Raw genomic sequence first — 19,251 nt, forward strand, 5'->3', positions numbered from 1 at the left:
CATTAGCTACTTTAATTTGAAAATAGCATTTTGATTTCCCCTGCAGTTACACAAGAATGTACCCTTTTCCCTATATCTGTATTTCCAAGATTTACTCATGAAGTTATAGTTTTCTGCAAACAAAGAGCACAAGGCATGATACATGGCTTTTGAATGTTTCATTTCAAGGTTTAAAAGATTTAATTAGTGGATGAATTTGCAAAACCTGCAGGCAAACCGAATATTAGCACCCGGCTTTCATAATAGCTTCTAGCGTGCTTTAATTAAATATAGATTATTACAGCCTCTATCCCCCCAACATCCTCAATATTCAATAATACCCGATGATGGTGTTTAAAGTGTAGTGCACATTCCAGAGCAATTTGATTAGTGTACATTTAATATCTTGCTGCAGTTAAAATAGGTTGACAGATGGGAATCAAAATAGACGTGCCGGTGAGTTAAAGAAATTTGACAGAAAGAAAAAAAATTGTGAAGGAAATAGCGCACCAGCTGCTAGTATATCTGTCAGACTGCAGCAAATGCCTGAAAATAAACCTTGAAGTGTGAAAAGCAGACAGGGTCTAAATAAAACCAAAATAGTGAAATGCATGATTGAAAGCTGCACGGATTAATTAGCCTCGTTTGCCTTTCTGTGATATGTACCTGTCAGGGGCTTTTTTAAGATTGTAGTGTTACTTGCTTGGTCATATTTCTCTCAAATTAGAACCAGACACACATGATGTCTGAATCTCAGGTGTTTTTGTGTGATTGACAACTTGTCGGTCTAATCCAAAGAAAGTTCAGGGGTTTCGGACAATGTTAAAAAAAAAAAAAAAAAAAAAAAAGGTACGGCAATTAAATTATGGGAGACGGTGCATTGCTTTTCCTAGCTGGCCTCCTCAAGACAACTTTGGGTTTAGTAACAGAAACTGTGAATTACAAGGAACATTTTTGTAACTGCTGTCATTTTTCTTGGAGCTGTGGGAGAGGATTTCTTGAATATCATGTACAGCTACCTCCAAGTGTGACGTAGTGGAGATTAGTCACTTAACTGCTAAGCTCTGTTTGGTGGCTGAGTGAGTAAATGCTTCTTTATGTTGACTCAATACAGTTATAATGGCAGTAATAAGAACAACAAGAAGTAGGCAAGGTATTTAGCTAATGTGTATAGACAGTTCTGTCCAATTCTCAAGCTAAGTACTACTTTTTCACTATTGTTAAAGAACTACTAGCAACATCGCAGACTTGATTTGTATTTTAAAGTGTACAAGATAGGGAAGTCCTGCTTTAGTAAACAGTGCAGTTAGATTGATCTTTTTTCTTTTGTCCCTGTGTGGTTAATAGCAGGTAACTAGAGGTTTACGCTGTTGAGTCTACCACCCACGCTTTTGACTAATTAATTGCACACACACTGAAATACTTGCTACTTCAGAGAGTTACGGAACTGCCAGGGCATCTTAAATGTGCTTTTTAATGTTACAATATGTTAAATACATTGTGGATGATTTATTTTCAGATTTGACTTATTTCTTGATAACAGGACCATTGATTTTTGGTTTTGTAGTTGGTAAGTAGCAACAGAGGGGATGTCACCTGCTTATCCTAGTGAAATATAACCTAGAAACAATGGATCAAATTAATTTTTAAATCTGGAAACAAGTATATGGACTTTCTCAAAAGGCTTCAATGCACCAGAGCAGAGATCGCAAACCTAGTTCCTGGAGTGCAGAGTCTTGTGATTTTTGATTCAAGTGAAGCACTCAGTTACTTAATTAACCTACTTATTTGATCAATTAAACATATGTAGCGTTATTTAAAGGTCTTTCACAGCACATGGCTGTAAATCCATTAAGGGATTCTTTTGATTCAAGGTACACAATCTTTAACATAATTTGCAGCCTGTAGAGAGGTATTTAATTGCAGTTAATCAGCTAATCACACCAATTAAGTTCCTGAGAGCTTGGCTGGAACAAAAGCCAGCCTCCCTGCTTTGACACCCTTGCAACAAAGGTTATCTGTTGCTGCTATTTTACTTTAAAATGTTCTCATCAGTTAAACACTCCATAGCATGCCAATGACTCAAAGATAGTGGGATACAATATATATTTGTTGTCATGTGCCTGTCATTTTATAATTTGTTATTGACATTTCTTTAACGCCGTACTCTGTTAAATACTTAATATTGTTTTCATTTTACAGTCTTTGCCACCTTATTTTTACAAGGATAAATGAATAAAATAAGTCTCTCGCATGTAATTTCTAGTACCGAGTCTTGGCACACTGTAGAACATTTGTTCTTTAGGAAAACAGGTTGGTGAACTCACAGCCTTCAGTGTAACTTAATCTCCTCGACTCTTATAGAAATAGAAATAGAAAAGGACAACTTTGTCTTGATTATATTTCCAACAGCCAAGGATGCATCAAAACCAACCCATGAGGTCATATGGGACCTTAAAGCCAAGCACTTGCAGTTTCATCCCTTTTCTGCACAACAACATGGTCTATTAGTGCCATCTTCAAGAGGTCTTCGCAACCTTGTGTGCTTTTGTGTGTTATCAGGATATTAGCAATAATTACAGGGACATTACTAAAACTGTTTTAGTAGCAAATGAGGACGCTCTTTAAATTTTACTTTCAGATTTCTTAGCCAAGTTGTTATGAGGAGGTGGAACAAGTGTGGAATGTTGTGCAATGGAGGGAAAAGCTTGGATCATTATATTCATAGCTGTCATGCATTGAGGGGCTTTTCCATGATTCCTCTGCCCATACTTTTTCTCCTGTCGAAAGTATGTGTCATTTTTCATACCTTTTAACCAGATGTTTGATCAATGATTAAAATGACTTTTGGGGATATTTAAATCATGTGTCAGGTGCCTCATCACAGCTGGTGGGGCGTCAAGGTATGTTCCTTCCTTGCTAGTTGAGTTCGGCAAAACATTGTAATACCTCGGGGTATAAAGTATGTTTTATCCATAACTAGGGATTTTGTTTTCAACACTTAGACTCTGATTCATCCAACAGTGGTGAGAATCCTGAGGTGTGAATGATTCCTGGATGAAGATAATGAGAATGTATTCGCTTTAACAGGGTGGCAGTCTAAGCAGATTTTCTCTGAGCGCTTGTGTTTCACAGATGCGTCACAATGCACACAGAGTTCTGGGAAAGTTTCAGGGTTGGCTTTGCAGGGTTCTGGATAGCTGTGTAACTTAGTCCAAACAAACAACTGACCATCTTAAGGAGAAAAAGGGGCAGTGTGATTAAAATCTGGGCCTCGGGGAGGAATTCAACTCTCAGGACCTTACCCTCTTCATGGAGAAACCAAATATATTTGTCAAAATAAAATCAATGAATAAGCTTATTTCTTTTGGGCTTTAAAAAAATGAATTTAGCGTGGGCTGAATCAATTTTCATTCCTGTGTGCTGGCAATGTCACCGTGTGAATATATTCAATTTTAACTTTGTAGCTTTAGTGTTGTCAGTCAGTATGCTATTGACAAATTATCTTTTTGATGTTCTACAAATTTTCATTTTATCAAGCCATTGTCATGATAATACTAAGCAATATTCATTCAGTGTATATTTCTTCATAAGGAAACAACGTAATGAAGTGTCACAAGTGATTTAGTATGGTCCCACGTTTCACTGTGATCTTCTTGTTTGACTTTGTGTTGTATTATAGGAATATGTTACAGTGTCTTTCTGCCTGTCTCTGTCGTTCTTATTTATTCATGAATTCATAAATTAAATAATTGTTGCTATTGGTATGAATTCACCAACTCCTGAAGTTCCCATACACCCCTAAATATTGAGTGTTGTCTTCGTGTTTCGTGCTGTGCTTCAGATAGTGAATTCTTCTGATGGCTCCGCCTTTGAGTCAAAAGGTGAAACTCCCTTTCTTCAGCAGAGCTCCAGAGTCCGTGCCTTTCCCCACAATAATGTCCTTCAACGGAGGTGTCAGACCGAATCACATCCTAGGACTCGCACTGGGGCTTTTTATTCCCATTTTCAGAGCCCTTTCTGCTGGGCTTCATTCTCCATTCACTTTCATTTACTTGACATTTCAGTAGACTTAGCTTTAGGGAAGAACTTCCAGGCTCCTGGAAGAAAAAGTACAAATAATACATAGCACCGAGCACACAAAACTTCCCAAAGTACTTTCGCCGAAATCTTGAATTCAGTACGTTTTATGTGGCTGAAGAAAATCATAACATTTTTATACATGGGAGCAGGGCTCTGTCATTGGCTGGTTGACACCAAGCTCAATAAGCATCTTATTCAGTGTTGTTGTTGTTGTTTTTTCATGTTTTTCTCTCCTATATTGAGCAAAACACATTCTTGAGAAAGTAAATGCAGTTCAATTTAGTAGACTGTATTCATCTCAAGGTATCATTACTAAGACTCCTCTGTGACTGCGACTGCGAATGCCATCATTCAGAGAACTGTCAGGTGTTGACATTCTGTCCGTGGAGCTCCGAGCAGTAACAACATTTAATCTGCAGTTCGCTGCGGTATTTGTGCCTCTGTAGGGATGATCTGGTGTGTACCTGCACTGATGGTCTTGTTTCGCAGAAAAAAAAGAGCATTATTAGTAGTATTTATATTATTAGTAGTACTGTTTATTTTAGGCAGTGGCATTATAAAATCATATATTGGCGGCTTAAGTAGCATGACTGGTTTAGCTTGGATGTCCAGGAAAAAGAACAGATGAATGCCTTGTTGTTCAATAATATAAATGAGAGACGCCACTGTTACGAAAGTTTGAGCAGTCAGTAGAGCGTTCTGTATAGTTTGTTGGAACAGATTTCTGATTTATTTGTTCCCAGAGCAGTGAATATGTATAATATATACCTAGACATTGTGGGAAGAAAACATGCCAGTACTGAAAGATTTATGCAGGAAAAGAAAAACTAAAAACATAGAAGTGCTTTGGCGCTCTGCAGTCCTTTCAGTTAGACAGGCACATACACATAGAAGATCACTAACTAGATAACTAGAAAGTTTAGACTCATGCATTCTTTATCAATGGAGGAATTGAATCTTCTAGACTGATTCCTTACGCTACATAGGGACAAAAATCTTGGTGTTTGTTTATATATAAATTAATCGGATCAGAAATATACTTATTCATTCTTTGCTTCTTGTTTTTTTATGTTTAGTGGGAGGTCTTGTCTCAAATAATTTTGTACGCAGCATTTTCCTTGTTTACTACAATAAATATACCTTTTCCCATGATTGGGTTCCTGTGATTGTGGCAACACAAAAAAGCTTTTGGTTATGCATGCATATTTCAGTAAGCTAACAGCCAGCCCTATGGGGACGTTGCTGCTCTGTAAATATACCATATACAACATATAGGCCTTTGCTAGGAGCTCTAATTTAATTAGGTTATTTAATGAGAGAATGTGATCTCTCAATGATATTCAGTGACATTGCTACTTCTGATCTTCTCTGACCATTGAATTGCCACACATGCACAATTTCTCATTCTACTGTAGATTTGACAATTCATTGCAACACAAGGAATAGTTTATACCATTTGCATCTGCCTGCTATTTCTTTAATTAGTTAATTAATCTATTATGTGCCCTTCATCTGTGTTGATATTTATTGTTGTTTTGTATGGTTTTCTTTCAAAATGAGCTGTATGTTTTGATATCCGCCTTTATTTCTAACACACAAAGCTCCTTTTCAAAAGTCTGCTCAGTGTTGCAGCCTCCAGGGTACATTATGCTTCTCCAATGGGTTTGTGCAATGTTTATTTTTACAATTCCTGGCAATTAGCTAATGGACATCTTTCCAAAAGCACTTTTTGCTTAATTAATTAGATAGCAGGGTTAATAATAATATGCAACAGAGAATCTCACAGAACCCATGAAGAACATATGTGCAAGTAGTAGAAATAAGAAGAGCAAAAAAAACCCACTGAAAAATATATATTATATACTATAAACATCTTTCAATGTAGTCAGGAGCAGAATGTGTTTTTACTCTGATATGAGGGAAGATATCTTCAAAGAACAAAATTAAACCCTTCAGGTCTAACATGTATTTTGCAGGGTACGCTTTCAACATCATCTCGTTTTCTTTCCTTAGCCCTGTAAAGAAGAAACCGGGACCAACAGACTTCAGTCAGATGAAACCAGCCCAGAAGCGCAAAGTCTTGTAAGCTATACCTCCCTCGGACACCAGAGAATCATTATAAACCGTACGCTCTTCATTTGCGCAGCAGCCAATCGATGCTTCCGTGTTGCCGTGTAAAAGAGCAGCCGTGGAGCGATTCATTGACTTCCCACACCACAGATAACGGAAAATAAAGCCCCCCTGTCAGCCATCTGCACAGTTAATGCTCGTGGCTGGTGGGAGATCAGGGGGTTGTTAGGCATAGAAGGGCGCAGGTGAATAGCAGCTCTGAGCTCTGAATGCAAGCACCTGGAAGACTGGTTTTGAACGCAGTGTGTGTATGCTAAATATAAGTTAATATTGTTACTGACCCTCGCTATAGTCTATCTGACACTCAAACATATAACAACTAATGTAAACACAGACTGTTGGACACATTCTTCGTCCTGTCAAGGTTAAGTTTGAATAGGATATCTGAAGTAAAAGCTGTGACAGAAATACAGCAGGGGTTCAGGCAACGTTCGATAGCGTCCATGCAAAAGTCTCTGTCTCTTTTACAGGGAGGAAGAAACGGCCCATTTTTCGGAAGCCATTCAAAACACAGTCTTCAAAGCCAATCCCCTGGCCTGTATTGGAGAGCACCTCCGGAAGAGGCTGAAACAGGAAGAGGAGGAGAGCCCCAGCTAGTTGCGCCACGGACCCCCGCTCGGTGTGAGAGAGTGACCTTTCGATATATACAAAGTCGTCAATTGCAGTAAAACAACAGGATGGTGGTCAAAGCCCGAATGTGCACCATTTCAATCCTTTAAATCAAGCAATAATGTAATGTATGAAAGTCAGCTGTCAAGATTCTCAGACATCAACAAAATGGTGATATACTGTGTTGTGTGTCAGTCAGTCCATCCGTTGTATTCTTCTAAATCTCGGCCCTCTCTGGCACCAAAGAGTGAAGTGCTGATGGACTCGTCTCATGTGAAGTCTGTTGTCACTTTGTTGTTCTTATATTTTGAGATTGTTTGATTTCCCTAGGAATTATTTATCATAGAAAAAGCTTCACAGAGGCTTGCACTAGATTTAAAACTCCAGAAACTGAAGAATTTCTAACACCAAATAAAAAAACAATACATTTGTTATTCTCACCATATTGTTGTGGCCTTTGTTGAGGTTGTGTGTCCTTATACTTCTTTCAGAGCGTGGAAGGAAATTGTGCCTTTTTAGTTTCTCTCTTCTGATATGCTCAGGGCATTTATGTTTCATCATTACACCAGTTTAAGGAATCTCAGAGAACATCCTGTCCTTGTTTCTTCTTTACGAGGTGTAATCCATCTACATATTTAGTGTCAGTTTTCAGATTAGATCAATTCAAACAAATTTTTATTATATTTCAAGGAAACATATCTCAGTCCCGCATATCTTGTGTCTCTCAGGTGTCTTTTATGGCAGCTGGTACTTACTAAGAAGAAAATAAATATCAAAATTTGAATTAAATTTTGATCAGAGCGTTGAGATTCAGCTGTTTTGGTTCTCAATGACAGCAGCTCATAGGCATCTGTTACTTATTATTATTATTATTATTATTATTATTATTATTATTATTATTATTGTAGAGGACCCTCCTCGTTGAAAGTTTCCATGGAAACCCCCCCCCAATGGGCAAGGACTGACAAGGAGATTCATATCGCTTGAATGTTTTATTAACGCAGTGCTAGAACTGACGTGACACACTTCGCAGTGAAGATGGCATAGAGAGAATACAATATTAGCAGAGGGTTTTGAAGGGGGGAGAGTCGCATAGAAAATTATTCGCTCTCCATTAGGAAAGCAGCATATTGTATTAAAAAAAAATCAATAGCATCCACACAACGGACAGGCCATTATCACCCATTAATAATGCATCATGAAGGGATTATTTTCACTACTGCAGTTAATCAGCGGGCAGGACACACTAGGGGACAGCAGAATGGCTAATCAGGTCTTGAGCTAGACATCAATACTGTAAGATTATAATTGAAGCTTTTAAGGTGATGTATGTGTACTCTAAACACTGTTTTTAAGAAATTGTACATGTTTTTGTTGCTAATTGAAAAACGTATAAGTAAACAAAAATGTATGAAGTACAATCATTTTCTGTCCTAGTTTATATAAGGAAACGTCTTATTCTGTTATTCTGAGCTTTAGTTAGCCATTGGGGAATTGAAGATAAATCTGTTCTGATGTGCATTATGTCTGTTCTCTATCATTCCTTATCCTCACAGTTGCTTCTGTTGTTCAAATCTGTAAAACAAACACCTTGTATCGTTAAGGAATAACCTCAGGGAATGTACGTACGAGTGGCTACAACCAATAGGTGCACTGGACACTATTTTGTTATGCTGTTAGGGTAACGCAAATCTTCTTATAGACCGAGCTGTCAAATTTAAATTAGTCTGTGGCGTATGTATTTATAAACGGTGCCGACCTTTTCATGTATTACCATTTTCTTTTGGCGTATTATTTTTTGCGGAGTATCTGATTTCAGCTTGCACTTCTAAATGAGCAGTGCTTTGATGCCAAGGAGCCCAGAGTCACAATCTAGGCAAACATCGCTTCACAGTCCACTGCTTTTTTTGAAAGATAAATCTAACCTCTTTGAATATAGTTGATTCATACCAGCGGCGAAAGCGAAGGAACAATATGCCATGCAACAAATCAGGGGAGAAAAACAATTCATCTTTCGGGATGAGGAAGTGCTTGCTTGTTTGTGCAAGTAGAGCAGAACCGCCGAGGGGAAAGTGCTTCCGACTGGAGAAACAATAGGTTGCACGTTGCAGCCCGTGCCTACCAGCTCACACAGACAAACGAAGTGGTAATATTGTATTGGGAAGATTGATAATGAGTTTAGCTTGTAAACGGGAGCAAAAAGGATATTGAAAGGGGCCCTGCACAGCACGCTACACCACACTGTGTTCTTTTTGAAGGACTGGTGGTATAGACAGTGTCACCCTGTCCTGGGCTTTATGATGTTTCTCTTTTACCACTTGGACCAGGCTTTGCAGTTTTTGTGAAATAAAATGTGCTTTCCTTATGTGCTTTCCTTATGGTAAATCTTTAATCTATATAACAATCCCACAGGCTCTGTTTTTTGTTTGTTTGCTTGCTTCCTGGTGGTGAAGTTGTAGCTATTACAGATAACACTGATGAAGCCTGCTTTAGTCCACAAGGCAGCAGCATTGTTTCCAGCAATGAAGTAGAAGGGAAAGCCAGTCCTGTCTAGCCCTGGGTTCTGAAGAAGCCGCTTGCTTGAGGTTTTAAGATCTGTAGATTCAAAGTTTGTGAGATAGAAATCCGAGTCAGGCAAGCACAAGCTTTGAAGCTACAGAGCTGCCAGGCAAGGCAAGCACCTCGAGGTTCGACACGCTGGGAGTTCAGCCTCTTGTTGTGACTCCTAGTCTTCCTGTCCCAATGGACATGAACAATGGACGCTCGACAAACAAAGGTCAGGGCAGTCACAACATCTTATGATACTCTAACTAACCCCAAATAATACAAGAGTTTATCAAGTGTAAAAACACACTCACTAACAATCAACATTTGTTAGAGGAGAAATTAGCCCCTTCACACCAGCTCTTAATAGCAAGATTAAACTTAAATAAAAAAAAATAAAAAAAGTAGAAGCCATGGAAGCTTCAGAAAATGATCTTGGAAACTGTAAAAAAAAAAAAAATTAGCTTTGCTCCCTGAGGAATTCAGTATGCTTTTCCTTAGTTTTTAATGTAGGGAAGTGATACTAAAATTGCAGTGCTCCCTCTAAATGATGCGATGTGGGCTGACAGCTTACAATATTTATTTCTGTCCCCTCTTCCTAAAGTTGTTTCATTGTGGCTTAACTCTGTCATTTGCTTCACTAAATCAGTTATCAAAGAGAACGAGCTCAAATATTTTTCTAGGTAGCTAGTTTATTTTGACGATGTAGTCATAACAAAATTAATATATATTTAATGTATATAAAAGTAGTTGTTTTAACCGATGTGCAGGTGAACAGTACTTAATTTGCAAGCATCTATCATACAGCCATGCATCTGTTGGAGTAAAGCCAAAGTCAACAAGCTGATTTTTTTCTTTATGGTGTGAGACAATGCTCACTGAAGTCAGTTTTTCTGCTAATCTATATTTTCAGTCGACATACCCTAAAAATTCAATTTTAACGCCCACAGCGTTTATTCCAAATAACTGCAAGAAGCCCCGGCGTCAATTGGAGATCGGTGTTTGTATTAAACACTCATAAATAAAATGACATTGCCAACTCATGTAGGGTAAGAAGAGCCTGGAAACATTGCTTTATTGTAGTAGTAGGCTAATAGGCCAGGCTTTTATTTATTTATTTATTTATTAATTATTAATATTTTTTTTTAATAATTTGCTTTCCAAAGATGTAAACAAATCACATTCACACTGGATTGAAAGCAAGATACCGGTAATTCTGTTAGCAGTCTAAGATAAATAAACACAAAGCACTTCAACAAAACTGTGGAAATACGCTTTAAACCCAACCGTCAACATCATACTTCATTAATGCATTGTTTATGTCGCAATTGACAGTTAGTTTAATCACTACAATTAACAGCAATACAAATCTACAGCAATATATATCTATATATAATTAAAGTGAGAAATAATAAAAACACGTGATGGTGTTTTTTTAATTAATATACTGTATATATATTTACTGAAAACAAGAAAGATGCAAAAACTAAAAATAAAAGTTTACGTAAAATTGTTGTGGAAGTCAAGTCTTTTTTGTAACCTGGCGTTTATTTGCAAACCTAAATGTGCTAAATATAGTCAATCACCTGACCTGAATCCAACTGAGCAGCATTTCACTTGCTGAAGGCAAAACTGTAGGCAAAACGCCCCAAGAACAAGCAGGAACTAAAGACAGCTGCAGTGCAGGCCTGGCACAGCATCACCAGGGAAAAAACAAAGCATCTGGTGATGTCTATGGGTTCCAGACTTCAGGCAGTCATTAACTGCAAAGGATTTGCAACCAAGTATTGAAACACAATTTAATTCATGATTATGTTAGTTTGTCCAATTACTTTTGAGCCCATAAAATTGGGGGGACCACATCTAAAAATGGCTGTAACTCCTACACTGTTCACCTAATTTGCATGTAACTACCCTCAAATTAAAGATGAAAGTCTACACTTAAAGCACATTTTGATTGTTTCAAATCCATTGTGGTGGCATACAGAGCTAAAATGATGACAATTGTGTCACTGTCCAAATATTTATGGACCTAACTGTATATCCTTTCTCACTTCACATCTTCACATGCAACTCGGGCAAATCTCTTCAGACTTTATTAGGTCATCCGTAGGAGAACATTTGAAATAGAAACAACTTTAGAGAGGCATCTGAAACAAGTTAGAGGTGAAGCAATAACGGGAAAACAGGTTGGTGCAAAATGTCCCCTTGTGTGAAAGCACCCCAGGCAGTTTTTGCTCCCTGGCCTTTGTGATCTCACAGACTATTGTACTATTCTTTTTAGTCCCCTACGAGATGTACGTCAGAGCTCAACCAAACCAACACACCCATACACCCAGCTGACAAACCACTTTGTTATCCAGTACCTTAACAAGAGACACCAGATGCTTTTTTATTTTATTTGTAAATGAAGTACAGGTGATGTTAGTTTGTTTAGCACACAGTCACATTTAAATAACTGTCCGTAACAAGCATTTGCCCTCGAGATTAGTGGTCCAGAGATTTGTCGAAAGATGTTTTTGGTGCCAAAAGGAATATATCCCAGATATTCAGTTAGATATATGAATTTCTATTTTAATCTCTTCAAGTTTTAGAAAGTAATCTGAGCTGAAGCTGGCAGAGGCAGTTGTATATTTCAAAAGAATCAAATATCCTATTTATGAGAGAATTGTTCTATATATTAAAATGTGGTATTGAACCCTGATGATAATATTCTAACTTGTCATATATAATTATATATTTTTAAAGCTACATTTCTGTCATTTTGAAGAATTGCAAGTAAAAAGTATAACAAATAGGAATATACAATAATAATTTCTCATGGGTACTGAGCTGTAAAAAAGGGGGAAGACCGACCCGATCCAATAATAGCAACTGATACAAAAAAAAAAAAACTTGCAACAACAAGGAATAAATTGTCCATCTGTTTGTTTAACTTTGCAGAAATGTTATTCTGTCTGTGCTTGAGGCACACCACTGGCACTTTCAGATTAGCACTGTTAATTTTGGCTACAATATCAAAGTCTTGTCACCTTGGGTTGTGGAAAACTTGACAGATACAGTGACGGAGATTTTAACCCACTCGTGGGTTGTTGTTTTTTAAGTAGCAGAAGTAAGAAAATGCTATTGAATTTACCTTGTAGAATTATTATAATAAAATGTATTTTTCTTTATTTATTTTTATTTATTTATTTTAAATACTGTTTAAAATGGTTCCAATGTATTGTGGGAGATGTATTCCATTATGATCTCTCCAAAAAAATCGGAATTATCTAAATATTTTGATGGTAACCAAGATGCACAAAAACAGCTCAAGCACAACTTGCAACAATTGATTAAACATTTTTAGGAATTATGATGGTAGAGACTGACAGTGAGCTGGCAACTGATCTCTACCAGAACGAGTCGCAGCACAGCCACTTTTGTTTATTAGTATTAAGTCATTTTTATTTCATTCAAATTCATCTCAAATTGTTATTCTAACACACCCATTATTCTATAGATACATTTTTGTCTTTCTTTCTTTTCAAAGTAAACATGTCCAAATTAAGTCCTGTGACCTAGTCTATTTGGAGGTTTACTCGTTGTGTTTTGATTTCGCTCTCCGATTCACTGTGCTATATTTGTGTTATTCCTCAGAGCTTCACTTTTTTGTTCTCTTTTGCAAGATCAGCTTCTCAGCATCTGTCATCAGCACCAGTCTGAAAGAAACATATACAGCACATCTGAACATCAAACTGAACAAATACAGAGAAAATGGCTCCGCCAGGGGTCTCGGCATGGGATAAGCAGTGCACAAGTTAGCAGGACAGCTCCCCTGCACGGCTAACGCTCATTAACACAATTGTTCTGGAGGCTCAAACAGCAGGAACAATTGCAGCAGTGAACACTATGTTCAGAGCCCAGCAGTACAGTGTTTAACATCCTGCCGTGATGCTCTCCCGTGTTTCACTGTCATTTCATTGTCCTTTTCTTTTTGCTCTGGAGCTCCTAGGCTGCACCCTGCAGGGAAAGGATTTTTTAAATAAATATTTGTATGCTTTCTGTGCTTAGTTCACAGTATACTTTTGTGGGTGTGTGTGTGTTTGTGTGACAGATTGACTGAAGATTGTCTGAAAACTACTTCTTTCAATGGAAGCCCATGAGGTTTTCAGAGTGTCAGGAATGGTTGAGAAAGTATTACATTCACATCTGTGTATTCTTCCTGTTACCTAATTGTTATAACTCATCTCCCTCTTTGTGCCAATCTTCTGTCATGTCTTGACGGTTATCTGTAAACTCTCAGAGAGGCAGACTAAAAGTACGTTGACTGCGGTGCAGTTACATAATTTTAAGGTTGCATGTCAAGAGCCTGGGAGCTGTGGAGGAACGTCCAAGTCCCCATTTTAAGAGAAATCTTGCTACCAAGCTCAAAATCAAAATATCGACATCCCTTTTTCATTAAAAGGCTGAAAAAATTGAGAACTTTCAGTCCATTTTGTCTGGCATCATTAATGATCAGCTATAGCCAGCCAAAGCATGCAAAAAGAAAAATAGGGGAAGAAATGACCTCAAGAACAAAACAATTGGATGAGTTTTGGAAGCTCCCAATCCCCAGGAATGTTTAAACGTCTCCTCAAAAAAAAAAACTCCCAGTCTCCTGCACTATGAAAACATAGGGCCTTTAAATTAATTTCATACGACGATTAACTTAAGTAGATGTTTGTCTTTGTGTGACATTTGGAGCACGTTTTGAAACAGTGTGGTCCAAGGCTCGTACTTGTGTCCCAGTGTTATATACAATGCTTCGGAGCTCATCCTTCACTGCATTGTTTATCTCCAGTTATGATGTCCCGTCCTGACCTCGGGGACGGTGGAAATGAAGTGCTTCTGAGATTGACCCAGGCACACAATTGTATTAGCGCAGCAGTTGTTATGACTTCATTTTGGGTTCACCATGTGTAAAAGACGTGTATTGCGGTCTGGTTATGTCTGTCTCCCAGGATACAATGGAAAACAAGATTATACAGCTCAACAGTTTTGTCCTTGAAGTTTAATATATATATATAAAAAGACGCTCGCTCTTGTTTTTTACTTTTTTGGCAGAGGAGCAGCTGCTGAAGACATCAGAAGCAGATTCCTTGTTCCTCCGTTGTTGTAACTTTCCACAAAAGAAAACATCGGAAGAAAGCATTCATCGTAATTCTTTTTATGAGTTAGTCCTCTTCTGTTTGGTTTTGAAAGAGTTTATCATCTCGGGAAACGTATTATTTTTCTACCTTTTTGGCAGAATTAGATGTTTTAATTCCTCTTGTTGACCTCTAGCTTGGCACAGAGGGTCTTAACTCTGTAGAAGAGGGGCCACTTGATTTTCCATAACCTTATTTTTGCTTGTTCCTCAGACATTTCCGAGACCTAACTTTACCTACTTTTCTACAACACTTCTATATATATATATCTCCTTTCTGAGCAAAAACTTGGTGAAATTATTTTTAAGCAGAAGTAGTAGTGTGAGAACAATACACTCTGGGCTGTAGTGAATCATGGCAATGTGATGACTGCACATTTGCTTTTCCTTCTCCTACTGCTAAATAGTAACTGACAGGGGCTACATTACAACTGCTAGTGTACTCCCGTAAGAGGCTGTCAAAGCTATCATTACACAAGTGGTATGTTGAGGATTTATGAGTCTAATGACGGATCTCAAGTTCTGTGCTTTAGTCTGAAACTCAAATGTATATCTGACCAGTTCATTCATTCAAATACTTCCTTTTTTTCACCTTTTTAACAATTCCATTGTTTTGGGCAGGCAAGATCGCCAAAAATAGATAATTACAGAGCTTTAAATGGACCGTGTAATTGTTAATTAGAGATAATGCTGTAATTTAAATGCGTTTTGCTCTAAATCATCCATAATTCTGAAATATCTCTTATTAAATATTCAGGGATTAACACGGGGAGACCAGGTGCTGTGCTAAATATTTTGACAGATCCAGGAAAATTCAGCTGCTGACCATTCATTGCCCTCGGTTGTTTGTTGTTGGACAAACATTGCTTCGTTTATACTGTCATGCAACATTGCACAAACATACAATAATGAAACTCTAAAGGAAGATTTTCATTAGCACCATGTTTAAATGTGAATTATCCCCCAAAACACTTGATCTTGAAACATTCAGCAAAACCAAGAGCAGTCAGGGCTTCCTGCTAACATTTCAACATCAACAATGGGACAATGCCCTAAAACTCAGGCTTATATACACACATCTCTCACTACTCTCCAGTGTTATTTCCTGTTTTTTTATTTTACCATACAATACATCTTAAACACCTCAGCACACTGAAGAAACATTCAAATGTCTGTTGTTCCTTGTTAGTTTAAAAACGTTAATGGCTTCCTGTCACGTTTACCACTAATGTGACACAAATACACAGCGCACTTGGAAGAGAGTTGTTAAGCTAAATAGCTATGGTTAATAATGAACAGGCTGGATTGTGAAGTATTGTTTGGGCGTGCCAGACAGAAACAGAGCCACGCCCATTCTGCCCAACAATTATAACATTATTATAATCGTTAACGTAAAGTGCATCAAAGACATAAAGGGCTTCTGCTGAAGAACGTAAACCAGCATAAATCTCACCCCAGTGGTATTGCTACAACAGTCTGATGACACTCACTCTATAATGCTAGTCTGTTTGCTTAGGATTTGTAATATTTTACTAACCAAGCCATTTAATACCTTGGCATCTTCCCCCGCTAATCAGCCAGGACTAAACTCATACAGAGCTGGACAGTGTCAAGCTTCAAAACTCCAGAAAGGTCTTGAGGACAGTCATTTCATACTAGTTAGCAAAATAAAAGACAGAAATGACTGGAAAGTAAAATTAAGTATGCACCTGTAGCCCAAATATTAGATTTTTTCTGGAGAAGGCGTTAACAAAGGAATGTCTCTTCTGCCGTAACAGGAGGCAATTACATTTTCCCACAACGTTCCATCCAGAGTACAATTTCTCAACATCATCGGAGATAATTGCGGCAGCATTCTTTTCACTTATCCTCTGTTAAGTCATCCATTGCCCTCCCTGCTTCAAATTCCCATTAGGCTGCTCCAGTCCTCTCACAGCGCACCCTAATCACACGATCAACTCTGCGGGGCCATTGATCCAGAGAGGCTGCTGACCTGTGCTTCATAGCACTTCTGTGTTGGAGATCTGATCCCCCCACTGGGATCGGCCTTGTTTTAGAGTTGTACAACAAGAATGACATTAGATTAGTGGGGTCCAAGAACAATAGACCTATATCTAGATGCTAAACAAACGTGTATGTGTCTGCATTCAGTGTGGGCATGGGCCTGTTATACTGAAGCCAATCCCTTGAGTTACCAAGAGTGCACAAATTCCCCCCACTCTCGAATGTGTATTTTGGCCTAGTGGCTTGTCATGTGTTTGGACTGTGAGGTATGGATGCTTGGAGATGTGCCTGGATGGGTGATTCGAATCTGTGGCCTTACCATATACGACTATCACGCAGCTCTTGGAATGCTGCTCTGGTTCTTCTTAGTCTTTTAGCGAAGAACTTCTCAAGTAGGCCCTTAATACACACCTTTCTTCCAAAATACACAAATTTCTCAGTTCGTGGATAGTTCACCCCATCTATCTCACATTATCCAGAATCCAACACACCTCCTGGAGCAAGCAGGCAGCTGTAAACACTTAACTTCTAAGAAAACGGTGGCAGTAGATCCAAGCAGGAACATGTGCTATGAAGAGCTTTTTTCATAAATCATTCCGCACTGACCGAGGTATTCTCCCTCACCACTTCAATGCGGTTCAATTCATTTTTATTTTAAAGAGGTTGACTCGTGTCTTTTGACAGAAGCTCTTGTAAAACCTCAGGCCAGGTGAAATATTCAAAACTGTTTATGGAGTACAAGAGCACATGTAGAACTGTTCTCTCTTAAACTTTTCCATTTCATAGAAAAATGGTTTGACCTTTTGAATTGAGTTTGAGTTTGTCGGTTACGTCACTGCAAAGTATAATTCATAAGTGATTTATAAGTGATCTATGGGAGTGTTTAAATGGCAGCCAAAGCAATGGTGACATGCACTGTAATCCTCAAGCTATTGCAGCCAAAGGTAAATTATATTGTATGGAGAACAATTTGACATAAAGCAGATCTTCATGTGGGTTAATTTATGTAAGAGTGTGTTGTTTTCATTAGTACTTGATTATTTAAAAGTGCCTTAGCTAGCCTTCCACTTATTTCAGCTAAATCAACTGATATTGAGATTTGTACTGGAGTTATACACAGAGCCCTTTTATTATAGATCAACTGAATGATTTCCTAAATGGCAAGGTAGGTTCTAAACCAAGTGTTGAAACTGTGGGCCTGCAAGGCTACATTCCAGGTTTTAAAGGTATCATTAAATTATGAACTGTCTAGTTCCAGGAAGTATATTCGTTAAAGCAATTAATTAGTACAATGTAATAGCTTACATTAGAAGACCAGGAGGCCCTGCAGCTCTTAAGGAAATATGTTGTGAACACCTAACATAACAAAACTATGTGGGATAAGGCAATGACAATGAATTATTCTTAATATACTGAAAACGTGTTCTCTTCTTTAACTGAACTGACAGATATATCATATGTCTAGCAGTTCTAGCAACAGCAGAGTTGCAAAAAAATGAAAGAAAAACTAAAAACGTTCCCAATCCACTGCTCCCATGTACCCAGTCTCACACACTCACAGAAACACAACATTTCCAATGCAGTGATCTCCCCATTGAATTAAAATGAATATTGAAAGTCTCTGTGTGTTCTTTGATGTCTAATATACAGAAGCCCTACCTCAACAGATCAAATAAAGGACTCTGGCTGTTTCTTTTTCAGCTGCAGTCTTAACTGTACCAACGAAGATGACAGAAATTCCTGCATCATAAGACACGCGAAGACCAACAGCATATACTACAGTATGGGTTCCACATTGTGTCTTGCGTTTCTACACAAGCCTAAGCCATTTTACTAAAGCTTACAAGCTTGACTGAATGGACTGGCAGGTAGAAAAGCTATCTGGGCATGTCAATATGTCATCTGAATTCTCAGGGTGATCTGCTAAAAGTTTCTGGTCCCCCTTAGGTTTCCAAATTAGCCTTGTCCCAAATAACATTGTTGTTTTCTCAGCCCAGAAGCAAAGCTGACTGCTTTGTATGATCAGGTTTTGACACTGCAAGACTGCATGACTCACTGTATGCATCACACTTTAGTGTATTAATTAAGTGATTCATGCAGCAAAGCCTATAACGCATATAGTCTTTGAATACCTATCAATCTGTTTATTGATACTGAGGCTTGCTGCTGATGCTTCCTCACTATATCTCTGTTCAGATCCATTCTCCCTTGGCAAGTAAACAGCAAAGAAACCCAACACTACAAAGAGCCAGAGAATTAAATTACATTGGAATAGCATCAAAACCTGGAAGCACGTTATGATTTTAATAGCCATCTGGGACTATTAAAAAGTCATATGACATTTCAGTTGAGCGTCTATACCGAAAGCTGCAGCACTACCCAGCCATTCAAGAAGATTTTATGTTATTTTGTACTCTCCACTTGAAGCATTATCTAAATCCTTGACAGAAATGATCGAAAATAACTGGATCTGCCTGTGCTTTGTTAGCCGAGTTTCTTTAAAGTCAAAATTAATTAATAACAAAAGCAAGATCTACCATCTTATCTTATCTGTTAAGGATATTCTTCTCTTTCAATTTCTGCCTCAGTTTAATTTCTAAATATTCTGGATCAGTTTCAATGGTGGAGTTTTTTTATGTTTACAGATTCTCGTACTTTTGATTTGAACGTATTAATATGAGTCTAGGTGGGTGGGAGTTTAAGCATAATAATTTATATCAAGGGAAAGCAGTCCT

At 37.9% G+C, this 19,251-nt stretch overlaps 1 protein-coding gene across 1 annotated transcript in view; it reads left to right on the top strand.

Moving 5' to 3' along the window:
* Window positions 1-7,244, top strand: part of slx9 (SLX9 ribosome biogenesis factor) — a 68,422-nt gene extending 61,178 nt beyond the window's left edge. The window contains exons 5-6 of the mRNA XM_066688074.1: window positions 6,076-6,144; window positions 6,663-7,244. Of these exons, the coding sequence (XP_066544171.1) occupies window positions 6,076-6,144; window positions 6,663-6,789 (196 nt within the window). The 3' untranslated portion in view covers window positions 6,790-7,244. The remainder of the gene's footprint in view (window positions 1-6,075; window positions 6,145-6,662) is intronic.
* The last annotated feature ends 12,007 nt before the right edge of the window (window positions 7,245-19,251 follow it).

This window comes from Amia ocellicauda, chromosome 16 (assembly GCF_036373705.1).
Source record: "Amia ocellicauda isolate fAmiCal2 chromosome 16, fAmiCal2.hap1, whole genome shotgun sequence".
In the NCBI taxonomy this organism is placed as follows: Eukaryota; Metazoa; Chordata; class Actinopteri; order Amiiformes; family Amiidae; genus Amia; species Amia ocellicauda.